The sequence below is a fragment of the Alternaria ventricosa genome (assembly GCF_023758065.1).
Source record: "Alternaria ventricosa strain BMP 2768 chromosome Unknown scaffold_18, whole genome shotgun sequence".
NCBI lineage: Eukaryota > Fungi > Ascomycota > Dothideomycetes > Pleosporales > Pleosporaceae > Alternaria > Alternaria ventricosa.
The window spans coordinates 502232-522853 of record NW_026055698.1 but is presented as its reverse complement, the minus strand read 5'-3'; the positions used below and the strand labels follow the sequence as shown (position 1 = coordinate 522853).

Below are 20622 nucleotides of genomic sequence, written 5' to 3'. Positions count from 1 at the left end.
AGGCAGTCTCGCATCGGGACTAGTTCAACTCTATGTGTCTTTCGCGATTAGCTGCTTAGTGCACGAGTTCCAAATGTTTATGGTAACGCGCAGAGACATGGGAGAACTCGCATTCTTCATGTCGCAGCCAGTAGCCATCACCGTTGAAGGTGTTGTGCAATGGATTGCTGTCCAGGCACGGTACCGAGGAGCCGGCCACGACAATATTGGACCTGCATTAGCAAGGTATGCGGGATACATATGGGTGGTTTTGTGGTTTTCTTTTAGTCTACCAACGTATGTGAAAGGTTGCAGAGACGCAGGGATCGTTAATGATGCGATGTTCGGCGAAAGACCCTTCGAGATTGGAGTTCGTTTGGCAAATTGGATGCTTCGGCAATAGGGAGATTTGCCTTCGAGTGAGATGGCACATACAGTACGTAAAACGACGGCCCAGCCGAACCGAAATCCGTATCAAGAGTAGAAGTCATGACAGAGGATGTAACTGTGAGTCTTTCGAGACGAGACCTTGGGATGGAGCCGGACTGGGTGCTCTAGGCAAACCGTGAAAGTCGGAATTAAGCTAGTGGAGGGCAGGACAGCATTCTACTACAACTACGCTCTTTATTTAATTTCTAAAATTATAGAAAAGCTCTATACATTCTTTAGAGTTACTCTACTTTTTTTAAAATAATAAAAGTAACGCTGTTGTTGTGTAGACTGCTGCGTAGAGGAGGATTTTGTGGTCTTACTTCCGGCTTTCACGGTTGGGCGAGAGTGGGTGAACGGGCATGATGATGACGAGGTGGCCCCTGCGCTAGAGGCTTTCAGGGTTAGCGGCGGTCTGTGCTGCCAAACGCGTCTTCCAACTCTGGAAGGGTTTTGTGTCATCAAGAACGCGTCGCACCTCAGGACCACACCTAGACATACACCACTCGAGACTACGAGAGAACCGATGCATCTTTCCATTCCGTTCGGGAGAACGCTTAGCGTCTCCGCCGCGTGCGACCCAAGTGGAAGCAATGGCATGCTCCAGGACCACACCAACCGGCTCCTCTTTCACATACGGATGACCAGCCGTGAGGAGAACCCTCCTGTCGGAGCAACTCCATGAACACGATGTGAGTCGGTGGTTCAGGGTCGCTCAACCCCTCAGAGTTCATGAACTCATCAGATTGAGTACCAGCGTAGCTGGAAGGTAGGGATTCATAAATGAGCTTCCTCCTACTCTCTGTATTCAAGAACTCATTCGTTCTGCACGCTCGCTCTTCTCCTAAATTTGCTCAATCTTCAGTAGCCAGCCGACATGTCAGGCTGCTCGCTCGTTGCCGCGGGTCTGCCGTCCCTCATTGGGACGGCCACCCCAACCTTCAGCTATGATCAAGCCAGGCATAGCTTTGGATCTGGCGACAACTTCGGTATTCAGATGACTTACATGTCTGGTACTTCTACTTGTTACCAAGGAACTAGGCCTACATTCACGCCCATCATTTCCAACCCGTTGCTACTTTACACCCGCACCTGCTCCTACCAGACCCAAGGCGTGCCGGCAACCTATACAGGCATCTTCTGTCAGAATGCCGACCTTTTCGACTGGGTTAACATGGGTCGTTACACCATCGACAACTATGCGTTCCTTAACCCGTTCGCTGCCACTCCCCGTGCCTTCACTGCTGCGTTCGGCGACCAGCCTTCCCCAAGCACTGTGGCTACAAGCTTTGTTCAGACGACTGCTACTGCTACCAACGTTGCGTTTGCGCCTGTTAGGCCTGCGGCGACTACTACAGTCTCTTCCGCCTCTGCCACCAGTACACAGACAAACATCGCTACTTTCACATTCCCAGTCACCAGCGCTATCACACAGACGTTTACCGTTTGCCCCAGTTCGTCTCCGGCGCCCATCGTGTCATCGTCTTCCCGATCATCCTCTGTTCCAGCTGTCCCATCATCCTCTATTCCGGCTATACCATCATCGTCGGCACAAGTGTCTACTACCACCACGGTCGTCGTCTCAACAGTTACGCCAACGCCGAGCTCAATTTCTTCGCCTTTCTCCATTCCATCACCGAGCTCATTTTCTTCGCCTTCCCCTATCCCATCGCCAAGCTCATCCGCCGTATCAGTCCCGAGCTCATCTTCGAGGCCAATTTCCATACCAGTCTCGAGCTCATCCTTCTCGCCTTCCCCCATTCCTTCGCCAAGCTCAGCCTCTGTTGTCACCACCACAGTGGTAAGCGTCACTACGGCTACTCCATCGAGCTCCGCTTCCATCGTGTCGCCCTCGCTTGCTTCTTCCAGCTCATCCGCTTCACCATCTCCTATTCCATCGCCCTCTTCAGCCTCCGTCGCTACTACCACCGTCGTAAGCGTGACTACTGTTACCCCGACACCGAGCTCTACTCCGGCCGCATCGTCCTCGCCCGCTTCTCCTAGCTCATCTGCACGCCCATCATCCAGTTCTGCTTCCTCGAGCCCTGCATCGAGTCCTGCATCGAGTCCTGCATCGAGTCCTGCATCGAGTCCTGCATCGAGTCCTGCATCGAGCCCCGCTTCTTCAAGCGCTGCGTCAAGCTCAGCAGCTTCCACTCCTGCTTCGAGCTCCGCGTCCTCCAGCCCTGTATCGAGCCCAGCTGCTTCAATTCCTGTCTCGAGCTCAGCCTCCTCAAGCCCTATCTCGAGCGCAGCTTCTTCAAGCCGTGTTTCCAGCTCTGCTTCTTCAAGCCCGGCTTCAAGCCCAGCCTCTTCCAGCCCGGCTTCCTCAAGCCCTGCTTCCAGCTCTGTTGCCATCACTTCAAGCTCTGTCACCCCCACTTCAGCCAGCCCGTCGCCATCTGCGTCTAGCTTGTCCTGCCCCGCGAGCGATGGTGCCACGTTCACCACCCCTCAAGGAGACTTCGTCGTCGAGTGCTTCATCGACCGTACTAACTCCGATATCGGTGTTGCACCTGGCAACCCTGCGAACTATGAGCAGTGTATCCAAGCTTGCGGAGCCACTTCTGGCTGCCAGGCCGTTTCATACCTGCCAAATGGCCCTTGCTACTTGAAGAGCGGTGTCGGTGCGCCTAGGTCCAACGGTAATGTCTGGGGTGCTAGGATTGCATCAGTCCCTGTGTCTTCATCTTCTTCGATGATCGCTTCTTCTGCAGGCGCTTCCTCTCAGTCAGTTGCCACGACCACTGTCAGTTCCTCTTCCAGCCCTGCTGCCAGCTCAGGCGCTAGTGTTTCTTGCCCTGGATCCGACAGCTCTATTGTCACTGTCAATGGTATGCAATATCTAGTCCAGTGCGGTGCCGACTACCAGGGTGGCGATATCCCAGGCCCAATGAGCCCGACCTACCCCAGCTCCTACGAGGGCTGCTTGGCAGACTGTTCTACCACTTCAGGCTGTGTCGCTGCCAGCTACGTCATTAACGGTCCTTGCTACCTGAAGAGTGCAGCCAACAGTGCCGGTTCGAACAGCAACATCATCGGTGGAAGACTGGTCCGCGTCACAACTATGTCGGCAACTAGTGCTTCTTCGGCGGCACCTGCCTCTTCCTCTGCGGCCGCTTCCTCGATGACACTTGCCTCTTCGTCTGCTGTCGCTTCTTCGTCTGCGGCCGTATCCTCGGTGGCACCTGCTTCCTCATCTGCGGCTGCCTCCTCTTCCGTGGCTGCCTCCTCGCCTGTGTCTACCTCATCCCGTGTTTCCTCTTCCGTTTCCCCCTCTTCTTCTTCCGTGGCAGCAAGCTCAGCTCCAGTCACTTCAGCTGCACCCGCTCCCGGACCATCCACCGTTACCGTTACTACTACGATCTCCAACACGGCATACCAGTGCGCATGCACACCCGCTGGTGTCTTCACTGCATCATCAAGCCCTACGTCATCGAGCGCTCCTGCTGCGAGCTCAACGGCCGGAGTTAGCTGCCCTGGCTCCAATGGCTCAATGGTCACAACTTCATGTGGCGCGGTATATGCTGTCGAATGCAGCTCTGACCGCTTCGGCAATGACCGTAAGCTTCCCTGTTCATCCTTGCAACGTACACGAGTTAACATTATATCTAGTTCAAAACGGTCTCGTGTACACTGACACATACGAGCAATGTCTCCAAGCCTGCGACAACACTACTGGCTGTGTCAATGTCTCCTGGGTCATTGGACAGCCTGGTGCTTGCTACATGAAGGGCAGCATCGGTGACGTCCGCGTTAACTCGAACATCATTGGAGGACGCAAGCTTTCCGGCTGCTCCACCTTTAACCTTCACCGCAAGCGCGTCGCGTTTGGCGTTCCCAAGGCCAAGGTGAACGAGCGTGCCGTGATCGACGATCCCAAGGTGAAGTTGGAGAAGCGTGCCGGCTTCTTCGGTCCTGACTTCACATTCACTCAGGCACAAGTCACTGCGACTTCGACTGCCACTGCCAGGACTACCGTTACCACGTAAGTACTTTACTCCTTGCCTCTATCATGCACTCGCTTATCAAAGATAGTACCTCGACACCCATCTCCGGTACCGCTACAGCGACGGTCTTCACTCTTGCCTCTGCTACGATCACCTCCACCACAAGCGTGCCTACCACCGTCTTCAACACTTTCAGTGTTACCACCTGCCCGACTGCTTCCCCCACACTCTGAGCATTGGGATCTCGCTCCTGATACATGCAGACACCGTCGAATGGATCTCACTGGTCAACGCTAGCCAAGCCAATCGTAGGGCTTGTCGTCACACGATAATATCAACTATCGTCGCTCTTTAACACACGTATCGGCACTGTTCGGTGTTTGCATAGGGTGTGTCTCAATAATAGAAACAGTAGACAGTTCAATAAAAGTTCTTGTTTCCTTGAACAAACACGCGCTTCGCTGCTATGACGCGTAAACTACATGGTCTATAATTCCTGTCTGATGAACATTACCTCAAACCTTGCCCTCGTCATAACTTCCTCCAAACACCCGCCAAAGAGACTCGAAACAAAGCTTGTACACATCGAAAGTCGACGAGCGATTACCAACCACTCGCTGAGACAGCGTTCCCATAACGCCTGGTCGATAGATCATGTCAAAATCCTAGGACTCGTCACCACCCCACCCGCCGTCCCAAACACCGGCTCCAGCCTCACACCACCAAAACTCCATCCATCCACAAACACACCATCTTCATACTTCTTACTAACAATAAACCCCAACGCCCCGTCTAACCCTACACTAACCTCGATATCCCCCTCAATCTCCGCCCACCCCTTCCCCTTGAGCTCCTCATACCTTCTCGACCCGACCCTAACCCTCACTGCATCCGGATGCAACAGCACACTGCCCACATCAGGCGTGATCTTAACATCAACGTAGCGCTGCGAGAAGTTCGACGGATCAAACGGTTTCCCGACGCTGAAAACGAGATCCTTTGGCGGGGTGTGCGTGCTGTTGTGGAAGGAGACGAGGAACTGGACTTTGTATTTGCCTTGTGGTATACCTGTTTTGATTGTGCGGAGACAGATGTTATCGGCTTTGATGCATTGGTAGACGGCGGCTTCTTCGCGACGGCCGTCGTGGTCGAGGTCTTCGGCTACGGGGAAGATGCGTTTGAGTCGGCCAGTTGCGTTGTCGAGGGCGAGCCCGCTTTCGCCGCTGGGCGAGAGGTCGCGGTATTGAGACATGCGCGGTATGTCATCTAGGTGCGGTGAAACGCCTAGCGGCATACCCGTTTTAAAGTCGACCTGGGCGAGTTGAAATGAGCAATCGAGGAGGCCGCGTCCTGTCATGCCTAGACGGAAGTGGGAAGCACTGATTTCGAATTTTGGAGGTAAGGCGGAGAGTTTGGCCATGCGTTGCCCGAAGTCTTTTGCTGAGCGAATTTGTTCGCCGTCGTTCATGTAGAGTTCGGTTAGGGAGGCCATTTCGTCTTCTTTCATCCATTGTTCTAGGCTGACGTCTGCGAGGCCGCGGTCGACGTCGAAGCGGAAGTATTTGGTGTCGGAGTTGTTGTACATGCGCTTCATTTCGTTGTCGACGCGTGCGGTGCTTGTGGCCATGCCGGTGAGTGCGCTGGCTATGGAGATGTCTGTTCCAAGGCCGAAGGGCAGCCATGATGCCATCTTCTTTACGCTGGGGATGCTTTGTAGACCGGTGCCGACGGAGACTATGACGCCGATGGAGCGGCCTTCCCAGAGTGCTTTTGCCGCGTAGTCGACTTCTGCGCATGGGTTGTTGAAGCCTACGCCGCCGTCTAGATAAGTGACTTTGGGCGTGCCGAATTGCATCTCTTCGAAGAATGTCGGTGCTGCGGATGTAGCTCTGAGGGCTTCCCAAATGCGCGTCGTCCGGTCATTGGGATCATATGTTGATAAAATCCTGGGAAGGCCTAAGGCGTTCTTGAGGGAAGTAAGTACGAAGCCGCGACACCCCTTTGCGTTTGCTTTTTTGTGAACTGATTGCCGGTGATGTAGCTTCCAAGTAGCGCTTCGCATTGGCTTTCGCGGGCCGAACGGACTGTCGCTAAAGAGTGTAGACAGATTCTTCGTGCTATCGATACTCTCAGGAGGGCCTGACTCTAGGGAGCATAGCGAGTTCTTGAGTGTGCCGACCGGGCTCTCTGTAATTACCGGCGCTGGAGGCGCGTCTGCCCAAATGCTGTCTCTGGGTAGATCCGCCGCTTCATCCACTTCTTCAAAAAGCGCCTCATCCCACATCAGTTCATCTGGATCGAAACCAAGGTCTTTCAACGCAGATTTGATGGCATTTGCCAGAACGGCACCGGAAAACCGACTTGCTCCTGTGGGGATCTTCATGCCAAACGCCTTTATCGATCGATCGTGCTTGAAGATTTGCTCTGCTAGTTTACTGTATACAGCGATGCAGGTTTTACAGTCGAGTCGCAATCGTGATAGCATGATGGCTATTATTCCTCCCGTTGATGTACCGCCGATGAGGTCGAAATAGTCACATGGCTTTAGCGGTTCGTGATCGTTCATGGCTTTCCTTCCTAACCTCTTTTCTTCCAATGCTATGTTCTCCATCAGATTCTGGAGTACCAACAAAGACGACAGTCCCCGTACGCCCCCTCCATCTAGCGAGAGCAAGCGCAGCGGCGCGTTGTCATTTCTCTCTGGGTTCGAGAAGTCCATGGTTGTTCGTGCCGAGATAGGCAACTGATATCGGTGTCGTTACCAGCCTCTGACGATCCGGGATGTTCGTGAACGTGTAAGGTATACGGTGTTTTAACTTCAGTTGCGAGACGTTTGCTCGTGAGTGTAGGTTGCTGCACTGAAGTTGTCGAGTCAAACACTAAACCCACCGACTCATACGCATGACTGGCACGAGGCAGCCTCCTCCAAATCGATACGTGTTACAGTGGCAACGACACGGCGTGAGTCAGATGTTCGAGTCTTCCGAAGAGAGGTCCCTAGGTTGCCTACAAGGCTGCGCTTTGTGGTATGAAACAAATGACGTGCCACCTGGGCAGGCGCGAGCTCAGAACGTTACCAGAAAATCATCGAAAATCGCGGGAAGTGGGAATAAGCTTCCTATAAATCCTGTGCCACACACCCCACATAACTACAGTTTGATGTGCTGTTCAGCGTCAATGCGAACATGGAGAACGCTCGAAGCATACGGGTATCCATTTGGGGGCCATCTTACGCGCCTGCTTAGCCTATGGTGGCTAGGTCAGGCCCACCTTTACACGGAACAAGGCTACGCGCTGCGCCACGACGGATATGCGGCGCAGGCGGTCTGGATATAGCACAGACAGTGTACATTTACCTTGGGAGTTCATGTGTTGCGAGTTGCATCTCCAAAAAGAGTAAAGTTGGTGAAGAAATATCAGGTGGCGGGTGCAGCGGGGAGAATAGGCAGCTAAGGCCTGGTGAGGCTGTCTGCTGCAAGTGTCAGATGTGTCAACCAATCACTAGCGCTGCGCGATGGGGCTGCGTGCTATCGAGGTCAGCTGCCAGGCGCGGGTGATGTAAGCTCTGCATGCGTGCAGCTGAGGCTCCGCAGCACGACAATTGTGCCGCTCGCTCGCTCAGAGACGTCGACGAAGATTATGTTGGAATCAAACCAGGGCTGTAGTGCCCTGTGCTCTATTAGATTACAGTGTATACCCAATATGTTGAACGCTTGTGACCGTGAATGCAGACCGTAAATGCAAATCGGTTTCTAAATGCGCCCATATATCCAAACCCGGGGTATTATAATCAAATGCCGTGTGACGCCATGCATGCCCTCGTCTTGAAGTCGTTAAATCGTAAATCGTGGTCGTTAAAGTCGCTCTGCAGCGCGGAGTCCGCTAGTCATGTTCTACGCCAGGTTAGTGAGTGCTGTGTGGAAGGTGCGTTGGCAGAACTTACAAGTAGTTTTGCGCGGTATGCTTCCCAATGTTGGTCGTAAATTTGTTGCAGCATCATGTCCGACTCCTTCGCTCTTAGTGTGCGAAGTGTCTCCATTTTGGGACTGTCCTTCCTCCTCAACTTCTGCCTGGGGACGTAGATCGGGGAAGGCGAGGGCTTGATGGTCCAATGAGACGGCGGAAAATAACTTAGCGACTGCGAGCGAGCGTGTACTGTTGGCACCATTGGAGAGCCAGGTGGTGACGTGGCAGGTGTGGATGGGCTCGATGCAGAGAAACTGGCAGCCTCGGAGAAGACAGATGGCGATGGCGATGAAGTCGCAGAGCTGTTGGAGATGACGGGTGACAGGACTATCGGCGATGGGGGTTCCACAGGAGCGAATCGGGTGGGACCGGGTCGTCGCACACTGCCCTTGCCAGAAAGTGGCGATGGTCTTTTAATGTCGACAACACGGGGGGTCCTCTGCGGAGTCGCAAATTGCGACTTCGTGGTCTTCGCTTTTGGGTTCGGGGTGGTGTTGGGTTCCTTACGTGGCAGCGCTGGTGACGTGGGCTCCTTGGTGGTGGTGTGGGCCGATTGCGACGATCGCACTCCCTCTCCGCGCGACAACGGCGATGGCTTTCTTTCGGCGGCAACAGCGCGTCGCACCTTCGAGGGCAGCGTGTTTCTCCTGCCGAACAAAGGCGTTGGGCTTTTGACGATGTCGTCGGCGTTGAACTGGAAAGGCTCGGATGGTCGCGATGGCAGCGATGGTCGGACTGATTGTGATGGCAGCGAGTTGCTTCTGGCGAAGAGGGGCTTGGGGACCAACTCCGTCTGGCCTCCAAAGTGGAACATGGGCGGTCCTTTCATCTCCATCTCTGGGTTCTCCGGTTCCTTTGATGGCGTCGTGGGCGGCGATGTTTTGCATTTGTACTGATAGAAGACGCGATGCGGATTGCGTCGCGGAACGGGGGGTGTTTTGCATAGCGTCAACGTCTCGTCCAACAACACGTCGAGATCCTCCTCCATCTTCCTTTTCATAGTAAACGCGATCCGGTGGTAGTCGATGTTGCAGCCCCGGCAGTGCGAAGCGAAATGGATAAGTAGGTGATGAGGCGTAAGCAAGCGAGACGGGTGTCTATTCCTGACACAAAGCTGAAGGTTCCATGGGAGTGTTAGGGGAAAAGGAACGGATCACCCGCCTCCTCTACAAAGTTAATTAGTCGGTCAGGTCCTTGATTCCGTGCGCAACACGCGAGGCAGCGCTAGACGTCATTGGACAAGCCGCTGGCGCTGCAAGTTGCGGTAAAGCTGGCTGGATGCGATCGAAGGTTTGCCAGCGTGGCTAGGACCCATAACCCTGCATCCTCATTTTAAAATGCCCCACGACGCGGGCGATCACGCGCAAGTCCCAACAGTCTCCCTCAGGTGAGGGCATGCAAGTAATCCGACATGTGCATTTGCGGTATGGCGCTGATGGGGTGATGGAGATGGGATGAGTGAGCATCGTCTTATGTTGTGCCTGCATGGCTGCTCGTCATCGCCGCGCGACTGGACGGACAAACCGGGCGCTAGGAGCCAGACCCGGTAACGCCTTCCCCAGGAGTGTACCTCGCGATCGAGATCCAACGGTATTCGACGTCAGGCATCATGTCATACCACATGCGCCGCTCGCCATGACGGATAGCAGCACGCTGAAGTCGAGATTGAAGTCATAGAGATGACCTGCTTCGGAGTCTTACGGCCCAGGAGAGCAGGTTACGTAGTGTCACCACATTCAGCACCGAGTCCAGGCTCATCGGGATGCCTCCGATCAAGCTTCAGCATGGCAAGGGTAGGATGCATGCCCCGGTGTGGTGTTGTGGTCTCAGCTTCTCAGTGACGCTGCTTGCCCAGCCAAAGACGGTGTGTAAACTTGTATCCTCATTCATGCGAAGAGCGCATTTCATATTATCCACTATCGTACCGCCATATTACAATCATGTATTCTTCAAAAACGTCAACGTCGTGTAAGTACGACTGAAAGTAGCATGACTTTCGCCTTCTAGATGCAAACATAAGACGCAACGCCTGGTATCAACCGTGAAAATGCAATAACAAACCACCATCCAAGCTCAGCCAGCCTCAAATGCATCAGTCAAGTTCGCCCGAGAACGTCTGTCGACGCATTGCCGGGGTCCCAATGTTGTTGAGCGGGATGCCGAAGTCGTCTTCTTCAGCCCAGTCAGCATCATCATCTGACTCCCAAGCGCATGGAATCTTCTCAGCGCGGCGTACGCGGTAGGTGATAAAACCGAACCCATTTGAGATGCTCGTAGCGATACGGAGCATGACGGATACCAGGTGTGCGGGCGGCCCCAGAACAAGCTCACACGTCTTGCTCACCAAGGCATTTGTGAAGTCTCTCCCTGGGTTGTGCTTGGGTGGACAGAAAAGGTTCTGCGCTGGAGGCATAGGAGAGAAGGCACGTCTCTGTGAAGCACCTGTGAGCTTCCTCATACGGATGGCATCTGGTGGTGTAGGTATGTCTATGCTAGCACGCCCGAGGCTGTCGTCGTCGGAATCGCTCATAAGCGGTGGTGTTGAAGGTGCTGATGACGGCCGTCCATCGACCGAGGGAACCGCGGACGGATAGTATGGGGCAGTAGGAGTCACGGGTGCGGATGCATCAGTACGCTCGGTGGATGGGCCGCGGACAGTATCCTCGGATATCTGACGTCGGTGTATTGAACGGCCCCTGGGCTCATCTTGGTGCTTGGAAAAGACTTGTGCCCATGGATTCAGGACATCAGCCTCGGCATCGAGGAACTTGGGAGAAGGACTTCGCGGTGTAGCAGTGTCCAGAGAGTAGAACGAGTCTGCGCTTGAGGCCAGACTCAAGGCGTCTGAAATCTGGCGCTCCAGTATGGGTTTCTCAGCTGCGGTGGATTGCTTTGCTGGTGGAGACTCGACTATGCGCTCCATGGCCGATACCGATTCTCTCCTGGGCGCTCGGATGGGCGCCGTAACTGACCGCAGGCCTTGAAACATGCTGGCGCGTTCCGCTACCGAAGGGCGGCGTTGAGGCGATCTGGATGAGAGAGGCTTTGGTGCCGTTCTTGCCAACGGGGTCTCGGGTGCGGCCGGCACTATTTCGCTACTGTCAGTACAGACGCTCGACCGGTCGTCCTCTTCGTTTGAAGAAGTGGTACCAGTCTCTGAGCTCATAGTACCAGCAGTAGAAGGCCGAGAGCCATGTTGCTGCGGAACCCAGGTCTTGTCCATGACCCACTTCTTTGCCTGCCCTGAGGGCTTCCTCTTGATGGTCTTGCGTGGGGGGCTCTTCGGGCGCTCGAGCTCTGCGACGACCTCGAATCCTCGCGCGAACGGGCATTGGGTTCTCTCGTACTGCATGACTTGCGCCAATACCGACTTGAACTGCGTAATCTTGTCCTTGTCGTCGTCCGTCTCATAGGGGAGCTCGATGCGATAGTACGAGTCCTGGCGTACGCGCAGTACGAAGACGGACTGGTTGTCGACAAGCCATATCTGAGACCTGGGAAAGATGGTGTGCAGGAGGTTGCCGCTGTTCAGGAAGGAGACGTTGGAGGCTGTCACACGATAGATACGGAGAGCCCCTGTGATAGGTTAGACAAGTTCCAGCCCGGTGACACGTGGGATAGCATACCGACTGCGAGTGTGCGCTCTGTAGGCGTCTTCCACGCTATCGGATGCGCTGCGTCACCTGAGCGGGAAGGTGACAGGCGCCGCGCTGGCCCAGCTGTTGTGAAGGAGAAGATCTTGGAGTTGGAGCACACAAACAGCGTCTCTATGCCATCTGCACTGTTCGCAGACGGTGCAGGCACCGACGTAGTCCTCCGTGCAGTGCGCGCGGGCAGTGTGAAGCTGCGCCTCGAGTTGCTGGGGTTGAGAGCAGACGGCGCGTGCTCAGGATGCTGGGATGAAGCCGGCATCGTCATAATAGACTTCCTATAGGGGCATTGCTATCCCGGTAGAGCGAGGTCGAGGTGGAGGATCCCGACAGAAGACAGCGGCCGGCGCTTGGAAAGGGTATTACAAGTGTTACTGCGGAGATGGGGGGTGATGGAAAGGCTGAAGGGATTGGAAGTCCCTGGCTTCGGAACGCTACGCGCTTTGGCCACAGGAGCGACGTCGAGTTTCAACCTGATCAGCGGATCGTCTGAACCCCGCGCGCGTCCAGTTGCCAGTTATGCCGCCGGTGTGAGATGGGACGCTGGAGATGGGTGCGTGTTTTGTTGGTGCGACGGCATCCCCTATCAACAACGCGTTACCTGCTTTGTTTGCGACGCGCTGCGCTACGATGGGTCCGTGGGGAGCTGTCAGTACGTCATGGGCTCCGCCAGTTCGCAGGCGTTCGCACACGACCTCTACGTGGACGCATTCCACGTTTGCTGCGCTGAAAGCAACACCAGACTGCCTGTGCATTTGTCAAGCTTGCCAACATGGACAAAATTGACATGTCCCAGTTCGACGTGTCCAACTTCGACCCTAACGCCATCCTGCGGGGAGCCCAGCTTACTCTGGTTGGCGGTAAGTGGAGGCCATCATGGTATCGTGAATGACAGCTCCATTCTGACACCATCGCAGTCAATCGAGCTCTCCAGAATCCAGGTCTCTTCACTTCGGACCACTACCGGCAGGCTGCTATTGCTGTAGCTGCAGGCGTCGCCATCCGCATCATCGTCGCCATACCCGTACGTCTCAACCATCCAAGAATGCCCTATCCCACGCAACATCACGTCTAACATACCCAGATTGTCGGGGTCAGAGTGCTGTTATGGATCCTCTCCCTCTTCGTCAACATGGACCACACGAGCATGGACGAGAGTGTCGTCAACGGCCTCCACTTCCTTGAGCACACCGTCCTCCAGGTGCCCTTCTTTCTCATGACCATGATGCGCTACGTCACACCTACTCTGGATCGCATGTAAGAACGTTAGTAGCCGTTTTGAGATCTAGCTGACAACGTCTCCAGGTTCATGGACTCCCTCCGTTGGGTCGACGAGACGTACGTGCAGAAGCACAAGACCGAAGACCCCCACAACCTCCGCGCCATGTATTACCCAAACCTCGAGAAATACCCCGACCACGCACCCAAGCCCGAGAAGGAGAAGAAGCCTATCAAGCAGGCTATAATGCTATATGCCACAAAACAGGGGAGGAAGGCAGCTATCTCTTTGGCAGTACTGGCATTGTCCTACGTTCCGTATGTAGGACGCTTCGTGCTGCCTGCTGCCAGTTTCTACACATTCAAGAAATCGGTGGGAACCCAGCCGGCAGCAGCTATCTTTGCGGGATCATTGCTGTTCCCCCGCAGATACCTGGTCAGCTTCCTGCAAGCTTACTTCTCATCGCGAACTCTTATGCGAGAGCTGGTAAGCACCTCTTCAACAAACTCCATGCTCACCTTGCTGACTTCAAACAGCTTGAGCCCTACTTCACTCGTGTTCGCTACAATAAAGAGCAGAAGAAGCTCTGGTTCAAAGACCGAGCTGGTGTGCTCTTTGGTTTCGGTCTAGGCTTCTACATCTTTGTCAAGATACCCCTCGTCGGCGTCCTCATATACGGTCTTGCCGAAGCCTCTACGGCATACCTCATCACGAAGATCACAGAGCCGCCGCTCCCGCCCACCGAAGCCGACAAGTTCAAGGAAGAGTCACTGCGCTGGAAGAACAAACACGAGTTCCTGAACTTGCCATGGCAGCACATGGACGAATACAATCTCGCAATGCACAAGCCCAAGATTCAATCTGAAGTCCGCCAGACACCACGAAAGACGTTCAGCTAGTTTGCGATGACGCGGAAACCTCGCATGACAAACTATATGGGAGCGGAAAACTGCCGCTTGACATGACGAACACGCAACCTCGCACCTTAGAAAACGAACCGCAGCTAGTACATGCGCCGTCGGCAATCAGGTATATCTAGTTGTCACGCTATCCGGCCGCTGTACGATGATGGTACCATTATGAATATACCCCGCAGTGGGGTCAACGCGTCCCGTTGTGGTAGGTAGCTTACAGCTCCATCCGATCATACGTAACGTAACAGCGCCGTATCATCGAGCTTATCACCCACCTTGTAGTAATAGTTGGTGGATATGCGATTCGGCCTTGCACTAGGCACGTATCTATTCGTCCCAGATAACAATTGATAGGTTGAGAGTTACTCCTTCCCCGCGTCTATTGGCTTCATATACGTGACTATCCCCTCTCGCGACTGGACGCGTCTTCCTCCGTTATTCAACTTACTTGTTCTCTCCCCTTCCGTCTAACTCCAATTCTGATACACTCCACAAGTGCAATATGGGCAAAGAAGGTCTACGATACGCGGCGAAAGTCTCGCTCGACAAACCAGCATCAGAGCAGGAATGCCTGCACGTACGTCAAATGCTCACAATACATGCAGTGAACCTTACAAGAATAAAACTTGCAGAACCGCTGGCATCCCGAGAACCCCTCCTACGGCACGATCAAACCTGGTGAAGCCGTCAAGATTGAATGCGTAGATTGGACAGGCGGTCAAATCGGCAACAATGACTCAGCAGATGACATCCGTGACGTTGACCTAACCAAGATCCACTACTTGACTGGACCCTTTGACATCGAAACTGCGGAACCTGGCGATGTACTGGTAGTTGATATCCAAGACGTACAGCCGCTAGAAGACCAGCCATGGGGTTTCACAGGTATATTTGCGAAAGAGAACGGTGGAGGATTCCTAGATGAGCTTTACCCAGAACCGTAAGTTTGCGAGACGAATATGGCGATTCGAGCAAACAACGGAAGAAGAAAAGACATGAAGGCTGACGCACATACAGTGCAAAGGCTATTTGGGATTTCGAAGGCATCTTCTGCAGCTCCCGCCACATCCCTGGTGTCCGATTCGCAGGCCTCATACACCCTGGCAGTAAGCAAACTTCCCACTCACGCTCTGCCCCAATCGAACACAAGACTGATCACATTATCCACGATCTCAGTCCTAGGCTGTGCCCCCTCCGCCGAAGTCCTCGAAACCTGGAACACGCGTGAAGCCGAACTCATCTCGACGCACACGCACCTGGACCGCATCGTTGCACAACCACCACAGCCCCAAAACGCCCACTCCGGCTCCGCCACAGGTTCCGTGAAGGACAAAATCGCGAAAGAAGGCGCCCGCACAATCCCAGGACGTCCTGAACATGGTGGGAACTGCGACATCAAGAACCTCTCCCGCGGCTCCAAAGTCTTCCTCCCCGTCCACGTACCCGGTGCGAAATTTAGTGTAGGAGACCTACATTTCAGCCAAGTAAGCCTATCCACCCCCACAAAACCCTCCCTGAAAAGAACAACGCGAACTAACACCTCTCCCCCTCTCCTCCAGGGCGACGGCGAAATCTCCTTCTGCGGCGCCATCGAAATGGCAGGCGTCATCACCATCAAATTCAGCGTCATGAAGGGCGGCATGAAGCAACTCGACATGAAGAGTCCCATCTACATCCCTGGTCCTGTGGAGCCGCAGTTTGGTCCTGGCAGGTACATCTACTTTGAGGGCTTTAGTGTGGATGAGAAGGGTAAACAGCACTATCTTGATGCTACGGTGGCGTATCGCCAGACTTGTCTGAGGGTGATTGAGTATTTGAGACGGTTTGGTGAGTTTGTCTTTTCTGTTTTTTTTTTAATTGCTTTTGGTCTGGTTTCTGGTCTGGCATGTGTTAGCCTGCCCTGGTGAAGTTCGAGGCTCATGTCTCGTCTGGTACTTCCGGTGTTCTTGATTCCTTGGCACTGGCTTTCTCGTTTGGAGCAGAGATTGGTTGTCGTGTTTGTGGTGAAAGGGGGTTGGTACTGAGTTTCGTGACGCTTGAGTTTCCCCGGAAATTGGTTACTGACTGAACTGTAGGCTACAGCGACTACCAGATCTACCTCCTGCTCTCGTGTGCCCCGATTCAGGGTCATATAGCTGGTATTGTCGATATCCCCAACGCCTGTACGACCATCGGACTACCGATTGACATCTTCGACTTTGACATTAGTCCTCAGCTTCCAGCGGAGAAGCGCGATCTTGGGACGTGCGCGTTTGCTGGCAAGAAGTAGATGGTGCGGCGGTGGTGGTCTGAGTGTGTGGAACGTGTCAAGGGTTTTGTTAGGTCTGAGAATTGCGTAGGGTGGTTGTTGCTTAGCTATCGTTGTTCCGTCAGAGGCATGTTTAGGTTGCTTCTTTTTGCTGTCTGATTCAATATGATGTCACTATGTCCGAAGAAATTTCATGAACATGATATGTTATATTGATCATCAATATAGGGAAGGTAGCTATCCAATCTTCCTTGAGATAGACAGTATAGGCCATTTTTGAGGCTGTAAGCAATATGTAGTCGTCGTAGCGGTGACTGGGACTACTCTCCAGACCTATCTGCAAACGTGTCGTGGATTCTTCATAGAACCTTGTCTGCCGCAGAAACTGAACCTCATTAGCAAATTGTATTCGTTATTGGTCAGAAGTGATTCATACCATTCAAGCCCGTGTTATCAGGCTCAACGTGCGCTGCTTTGACAGTACCGTTCTCAATGACCAAAGCATATCGCTTGGAGCGGTCACCTCCGAAGATGGATGCACCGTCGAAAGAGAGGTCAAGGGCCTTTGTGAAGCTCAGGCTGGGGTCACCGAGGAAGCGGATCTGAAAATGTCAACAGGGTGTTTTCTCATCGGAGTGCGAACAACTCACGCCGCTGGAGCCGGATGGGTCAAGCATCTTACCCCATGCTTTCATGACAAAAGGGTCGTTCACAGAGACAACAAAGACCTTGCCGGCATCCTTCAGCTTGGAGGAGTTGATGTAGCCAGGGATGTGGTTCTCAGAGCACGAGGGCGAGAAAGCAGCCGGAACACCTTTGCCAGTTGTCAAACACATGTTCACTCAGTCGGCGCTAGGAGATAATTACCGATAACCACACCCTTTCCAGACAGCTCGTTGGCCAGGTTCACCTTGTTACCGGGCGAACCCTCGACGAGGTCAACGCTGGGCAGCTTGTCGCCGACATTGACGAATGCAGGTGCCGAGGCGTGGAACATACGTCGGCTGGCGACTGGACGAACTAGGGGTAGACGGCGGGCGGTAGCGAACATGGCGTGTATGCAGGTAGAGGTGCGTGTATGTGGGCGTGTGTGAAGAGAGCACGTGTGCACTTGGTGGTGGTGAGGCACTGGTGGTGGGGGTATTTCGGTCGGAAGACGGCAGGCGCGCCCACCGGCCGCGTTCCACTTGACGTGTGCACCTTGTCCCCGAAGTATGCAATATCGGAACACATGGCAGCATCGTGTCCATAAATAAGAGCTGTATATGCAGGTTAGTCTCGAGTGCACCAGCAAATTGCGGATAATGATACTGACCCATTCGACCCACACCGGTACTAGCGCAGCCCAACTGCACGCTTGCTGCTGTATGCCGATCGTGCCTCAAGCCGGTGGTGAATCGTCAACGGCGTAATCAGTGGGGACATGGGTTGCAGAGACACGGAAACATTGGCTGGAGCAGCCACGCCCGGCGTACCATGGTCGCCGAAAAAGGACTGCAGGTACTATGGCCGCGCTCGCGATGTGTGTGCGGTGTGGAAACGGGCTGCGACTCAGTCTGCTCATGGCCGTGTCCCGTGTCCTGTCATAGCAGCAACCCCCTGGCTCGTCTCCTCGGCACGTCGCCCGCTTGGCTTGCTCCTAGCGCATGCTCGACTGCATTCCTCTCGAGCCCAGTGTTAACCTGCTTTAGGCCCGTTTAGCTCCCAAGTGCCCGCGCAGAGGTGCCCATGTCTCCCTGTTTCTTACACTTGAAGGTTCCAGATCTCGTCCATCGCCCTCCGTCCGCCTGCAACACGGCGCGCCCTTTTTGGGAAATTTCGTCATCGCCCATCCACCACCGATCCGCCCCCGGCCAAGCAAAAGTTTAAACCACTCCAACGCGCAACCGGAACCTTGCGCACCGTCCCCCGTAGCTCCATCGCGGTCGCCTCCAGTGGTGAAGACTGTGACTGGATTTCAGCAGGCCCTTAGGCATCCATTCGACTATCCGGGTGCCGTCGCGCATCAACACGGATCACCGCCAGCGGCATCTACGCCCACAACGCAGCCCAATTCACCATCATGGATCCCAGCCAAGCCGGTGGGGGAGGGTCCAACAACTCCAGCGACTTTGTGCGCAAGCTGTACAAGTAGGTTGACGCGCCCATGCGCGCTGTGCTTCGCGCTGAACCCCATCTAGGATGTTGGAGAACGGGAGCGACGAGAGTGTAGTACGATGGGGAAACGACGGCGACAGTTTTGTCGTCCTGGAAGTATGCGCCTCGGGCCTCTACTATTGTGACAATCTTACTGACACGCGGACAGAACGAGAAATTCACAAAGCACATCCTCCCTAAACACTTCAAACACAGCAATTTCGCCAGTTTTGTCCGCCAGCTGAACAAGTACGATTTCCACAAAGTCCGTCACAACAACGAAGAAAATGGACAGTCGCCTTATGGACCTGGAGTATGTGGTATTCCTGGATACGTCTGCAGGTATCGTGGCTAACAGCCCCATAGGCCTGGGAATTCAAGCATCCCGACTTCAAGATGAACAACAAAGACGCGCTCGACAATATTCGTCGAAAGGCCCCCGCGCCGCGAAAACCCAACCAAGCCGCGGCGGAAGAGTTTGCGCCCTCGCAACAGATGGACATGGTTAGCGGACAGTTGATGGCGACGCAGGCTCAACTGCATGCGCTCGAGAGTCGCTATAGTGAACTAAGCATCCACCATTCAATGCTTTTACAGGAGGTTATCGGGCTACAAAAGACGGTTGTCAACCACGAGCATGTCATGCAGCAGATCATGACCTTCCTACACGGCGTTGATGCGACGCAAAGGAGGAACAGCAAGCTCGTTTTCCCCAACGGCACCGACTCGCAGAACGGCAGCATGGAGCCCACCGCGTCCAACGACGACGACAACCCCGCTTCTCCGTTGCAGCACGCCTCTAAACTTCTAAGCGAAACGAACGCAGATGCTATGCTGAACCCCCGAAACCTGGAGCAGATGAACGAGATTACCATGCGGATGAACGGCACCTTGACAACTCCGCCTCCAGATCTCGCGCGAGCAACACTGCGACCGACGAGCCGCGGACCGCCTTCAGCAACTTCTACCAACTCCATGCGTCTGGAAAATCTCGATAACCTCGTTTACCCTGTCGGTTCCAACCAAGGTATCGACCCCATGTACAGCGAGCACATCAACAACATTCCCTATGCTGCTCCGCCCAAAGCAGTAGAATCCAGCGAACCAAGAATGCCAGAGCCAAAGAGGAAAAATGCTATTCCAGATCCAGGATGGATTCGACCACCTCAGATTCTGCTCGTTGAGGACGACCCCACGTGCCGTCGAATTGGAAGCAAGTTCTTGTACGCTTTCCACTGCTCCATCGATAGTGCTGTAAGTCATCTACTCGTCGTTTGCACGCCATGCTAATTGAACCCAGCTCGATGGTTTGGAAGCTGTTAACAAGATGAATGCTGGCTCAAAGTACGATTTGGTCTTGATGGATATTATTATGCCAAACCTGGACGGTGTATCAGCGTGCCACTTGATTCGACAGTTTGACACAACACCGATTGTTGCTATGACTTCTAACATCCGAAGCGACGACATCTCCATGTACTTCCAGCATGGTAAGAGATTTTTTGTCCAATTCCAGTTCCTGTGCTAATATCTTCAGGTATGAACGACGTTCTCCCCAAGCCGTTCACTAAGGAGGGCCTTCTACACATGCTAGAGAAGCACCTTGTCCATTTAAAGAAACCAGTCGCTCAGGCTGACGGGACCATGGTGGCGCCCCAGCCTGTGCAAATAGCACGTCAACTGGTGCTCAAGGAGGAAGATTCTCCAGCCAAGTCTCCACAGACGGTCAGCAACTGGAACTCTCCCAACCAAATGCCGGGCGTCTCTCCTGTAGGCAGCACAGTCCCGGACGATTTTGCGCAAGCAATGCGAGGTCAACCAGTCCAACACCCAGGTCCATATGGAGTGAACCCCATGCACGGCAACATGGGATACAGTACCTCACCACACATACAAATGCAACAGCAGCAACAATCACAACTAGCGCCGGGTCATCGCCGCCAAGTCTCGGAGATATCTGGAGGCGATGATATGAACAATCCAGCGAAGCGTCAACAAATGTACCCTCCCCAAATGCCACAGCAGATGGGGTCCATGCAACCACGCCCGCGTTGATAGCAGGCGCAACGACACGGTCAGGCGGCCTTGCTATTCAAGCACCACAACGAATGTGGTGCAGCCACCTGCTGCA

General features: G+C 54.1%; 10 protein-coding genes across 10 annotated transcripts; 4 read left to right on the top strand and 6 right to left on the bottom strand.

Moving 5' to 3' along the window:
* Window positions 1-1701: 1701 nt before the first annotated feature.
* J4E93_008873 (uncharacterized protein) lies at window positions 1702-3387 on the bottom strand (the record flags this gene model as incomplete). The annotated part of the gene is made up of 3 exons (XM_049346770.1): window positions 1702-2810; window positions 3317-3324; window positions 3383-3387. The coding sequence occupies 3 exons, from the start codon at window positions 3385-3387 to the stop codon at window positions 1702-1704; spliced, it is 1122 nt and encodes a 373-aa protein (XP_049196190.1).
* A 12-nt stretch (window positions 3388-3399) lies between these two features.
* On the bottom strand, window positions 3400-3788 carry J4E93_008872 (uncharacterized protein; the record flags this gene model as incomplete). The annotated part of the gene is made up of 2 exons (XM_049346769.1): window positions 3400-3728; window positions 3782-3788. 2 exons carry the CDS (start codon window positions 3786-3788, stop codon window positions 3400-3402), a joined length of 336 nt encoding a protein of 111 aa, XP_049196189.1.
* Window positions 3789-3904: 116 nt separating this feature from the next.
* Window positions 3905-4591, top strand: J4E93_008871 (uncharacterized protein; the record flags this gene model as incomplete). The annotated part of the gene is made up of 3 exons (XM_049346768.1): window positions 3905-3971; window positions 4024-4396; window positions 4447-4591. The coding sequence occupies 3 exons, from the start codon at window positions 3905-3907 to the stop codon at window positions 4589-4591; spliced, it is 585 nt and encodes a 194-aa protein (XP_049196188.1).
* Window positions 4592-5010: 419 nt separating this feature from the next.
* J4E93_008870 (uncharacterized protein) lies at window positions 5011-7077 on the bottom strand (the record flags this gene model as incomplete). Its single annotated transcript, XM_049346767.1, has 1 exon — window positions 5011-7077. The coding sequence occupies one exon, from the start codon at window positions 7075-7077 to the stop codon at window positions 5011-5013; it is 2067 nt and encodes a 688-aa protein (XP_049196187.1).
* Window positions 7078-8212: 1135 nt separating this feature from the next.
* Window positions 8213-9312, bottom strand: J4E93_008869 (uncharacterized protein; the record flags this gene model as incomplete). Its single annotated transcript, XM_049346766.1, has 2 exons — window positions 8213-8251; window positions 8302-9312. 2 exons carry the CDS (start codon window positions 9310-9312, stop codon window positions 8213-8215), a joined length of 1050 nt encoding a protein of 349 aa, XP_049196186.1.
* Window positions 9313-10416: 1104 nt separating this feature from the next.
* On the bottom strand, window positions 10417-12236 carry J4E93_008868 (uncharacterized protein; the record flags this gene model as incomplete). The annotated part of the gene is made up of 2 exons (XM_049346765.1): window positions 10417-11900; window positions 11951-12236. 2 exons carry the CDS (start codon window positions 12234-12236, stop codon window positions 10417-10419), a joined length of 1770 nt encoding a protein of 589 aa, XP_049196185.1.
* A 510-nt stretch (window positions 12237-12746) lies between these two features.
* On the top strand, window positions 12747-14092 carry J4E93_008867 (uncharacterized protein; the record flags this gene model as incomplete). Its single annotated transcript, XM_049346764.1, has 5 exons — window positions 12747-12834; window positions 12892-12998; window positions 13059-13231; window positions 13280-13679; window positions 13730-14092. 5 exons carry the CDS (start codon window positions 12747-12749, stop codon window positions 14090-14092), a joined length of 1131 nt encoding a protein of 376 aa, XP_049196184.1.
* A 517-nt stretch (window positions 14093-14609) lies between these two features.
* Window positions 14610-16376, top strand: J4E93_008866 (uncharacterized protein; the record flags this gene model as incomplete). The annotated part of the gene is made up of 6 exons (XM_049346763.1): window positions 14610-14684; window positions 14740-15047; window positions 15125-15213; window positions 15284-15567; window positions 15667-15934; window positions 16183-16376. The coding sequence occupies 6 exons, from the start codon at window positions 14610-14612 to the stop codon at window positions 16374-16376; spliced, it is 1218 nt and encodes a 405-aa protein (XP_049196183.1).
* Window positions 16377-16714: 338 nt separating this feature from the next.
* Window positions 16715-17406, bottom strand: J4E93_008865 (uncharacterized protein; the record flags this gene model as incomplete). Its single annotated transcript, XM_049346762.1, has 4 exons — window positions 16715-16740; window positions 16792-16957; window positions 17006-17169; window positions 17223-17406. The coding sequence occupies 4 exons, from the start codon at window positions 17404-17406 to the stop codon at window positions 16715-16717; spliced, it is 540 nt and encodes a 179-aa protein (XP_049196182.1).
* A 1011-nt stretch (window positions 17407-18417) lies between these two features.
* J4E93_008864 (uncharacterized protein) lies at window positions 18418-20546 on the top strand (the record flags this gene model as incomplete). Its single annotated transcript, XM_049346761.1, has 6 exons — window positions 18418-18485; window positions 18536-18608; window positions 18661-18804; window positions 18858-19745; window positions 19792-19981; window positions 20029-20546. 6 exons carry the CDS (start codon window positions 18418-18420, stop codon window positions 20544-20546), a joined length of 1881 nt encoding a protein of 626 aa, XP_049196181.1.
* Window positions 20547-20622: the final 76 nt, after the last annotated feature.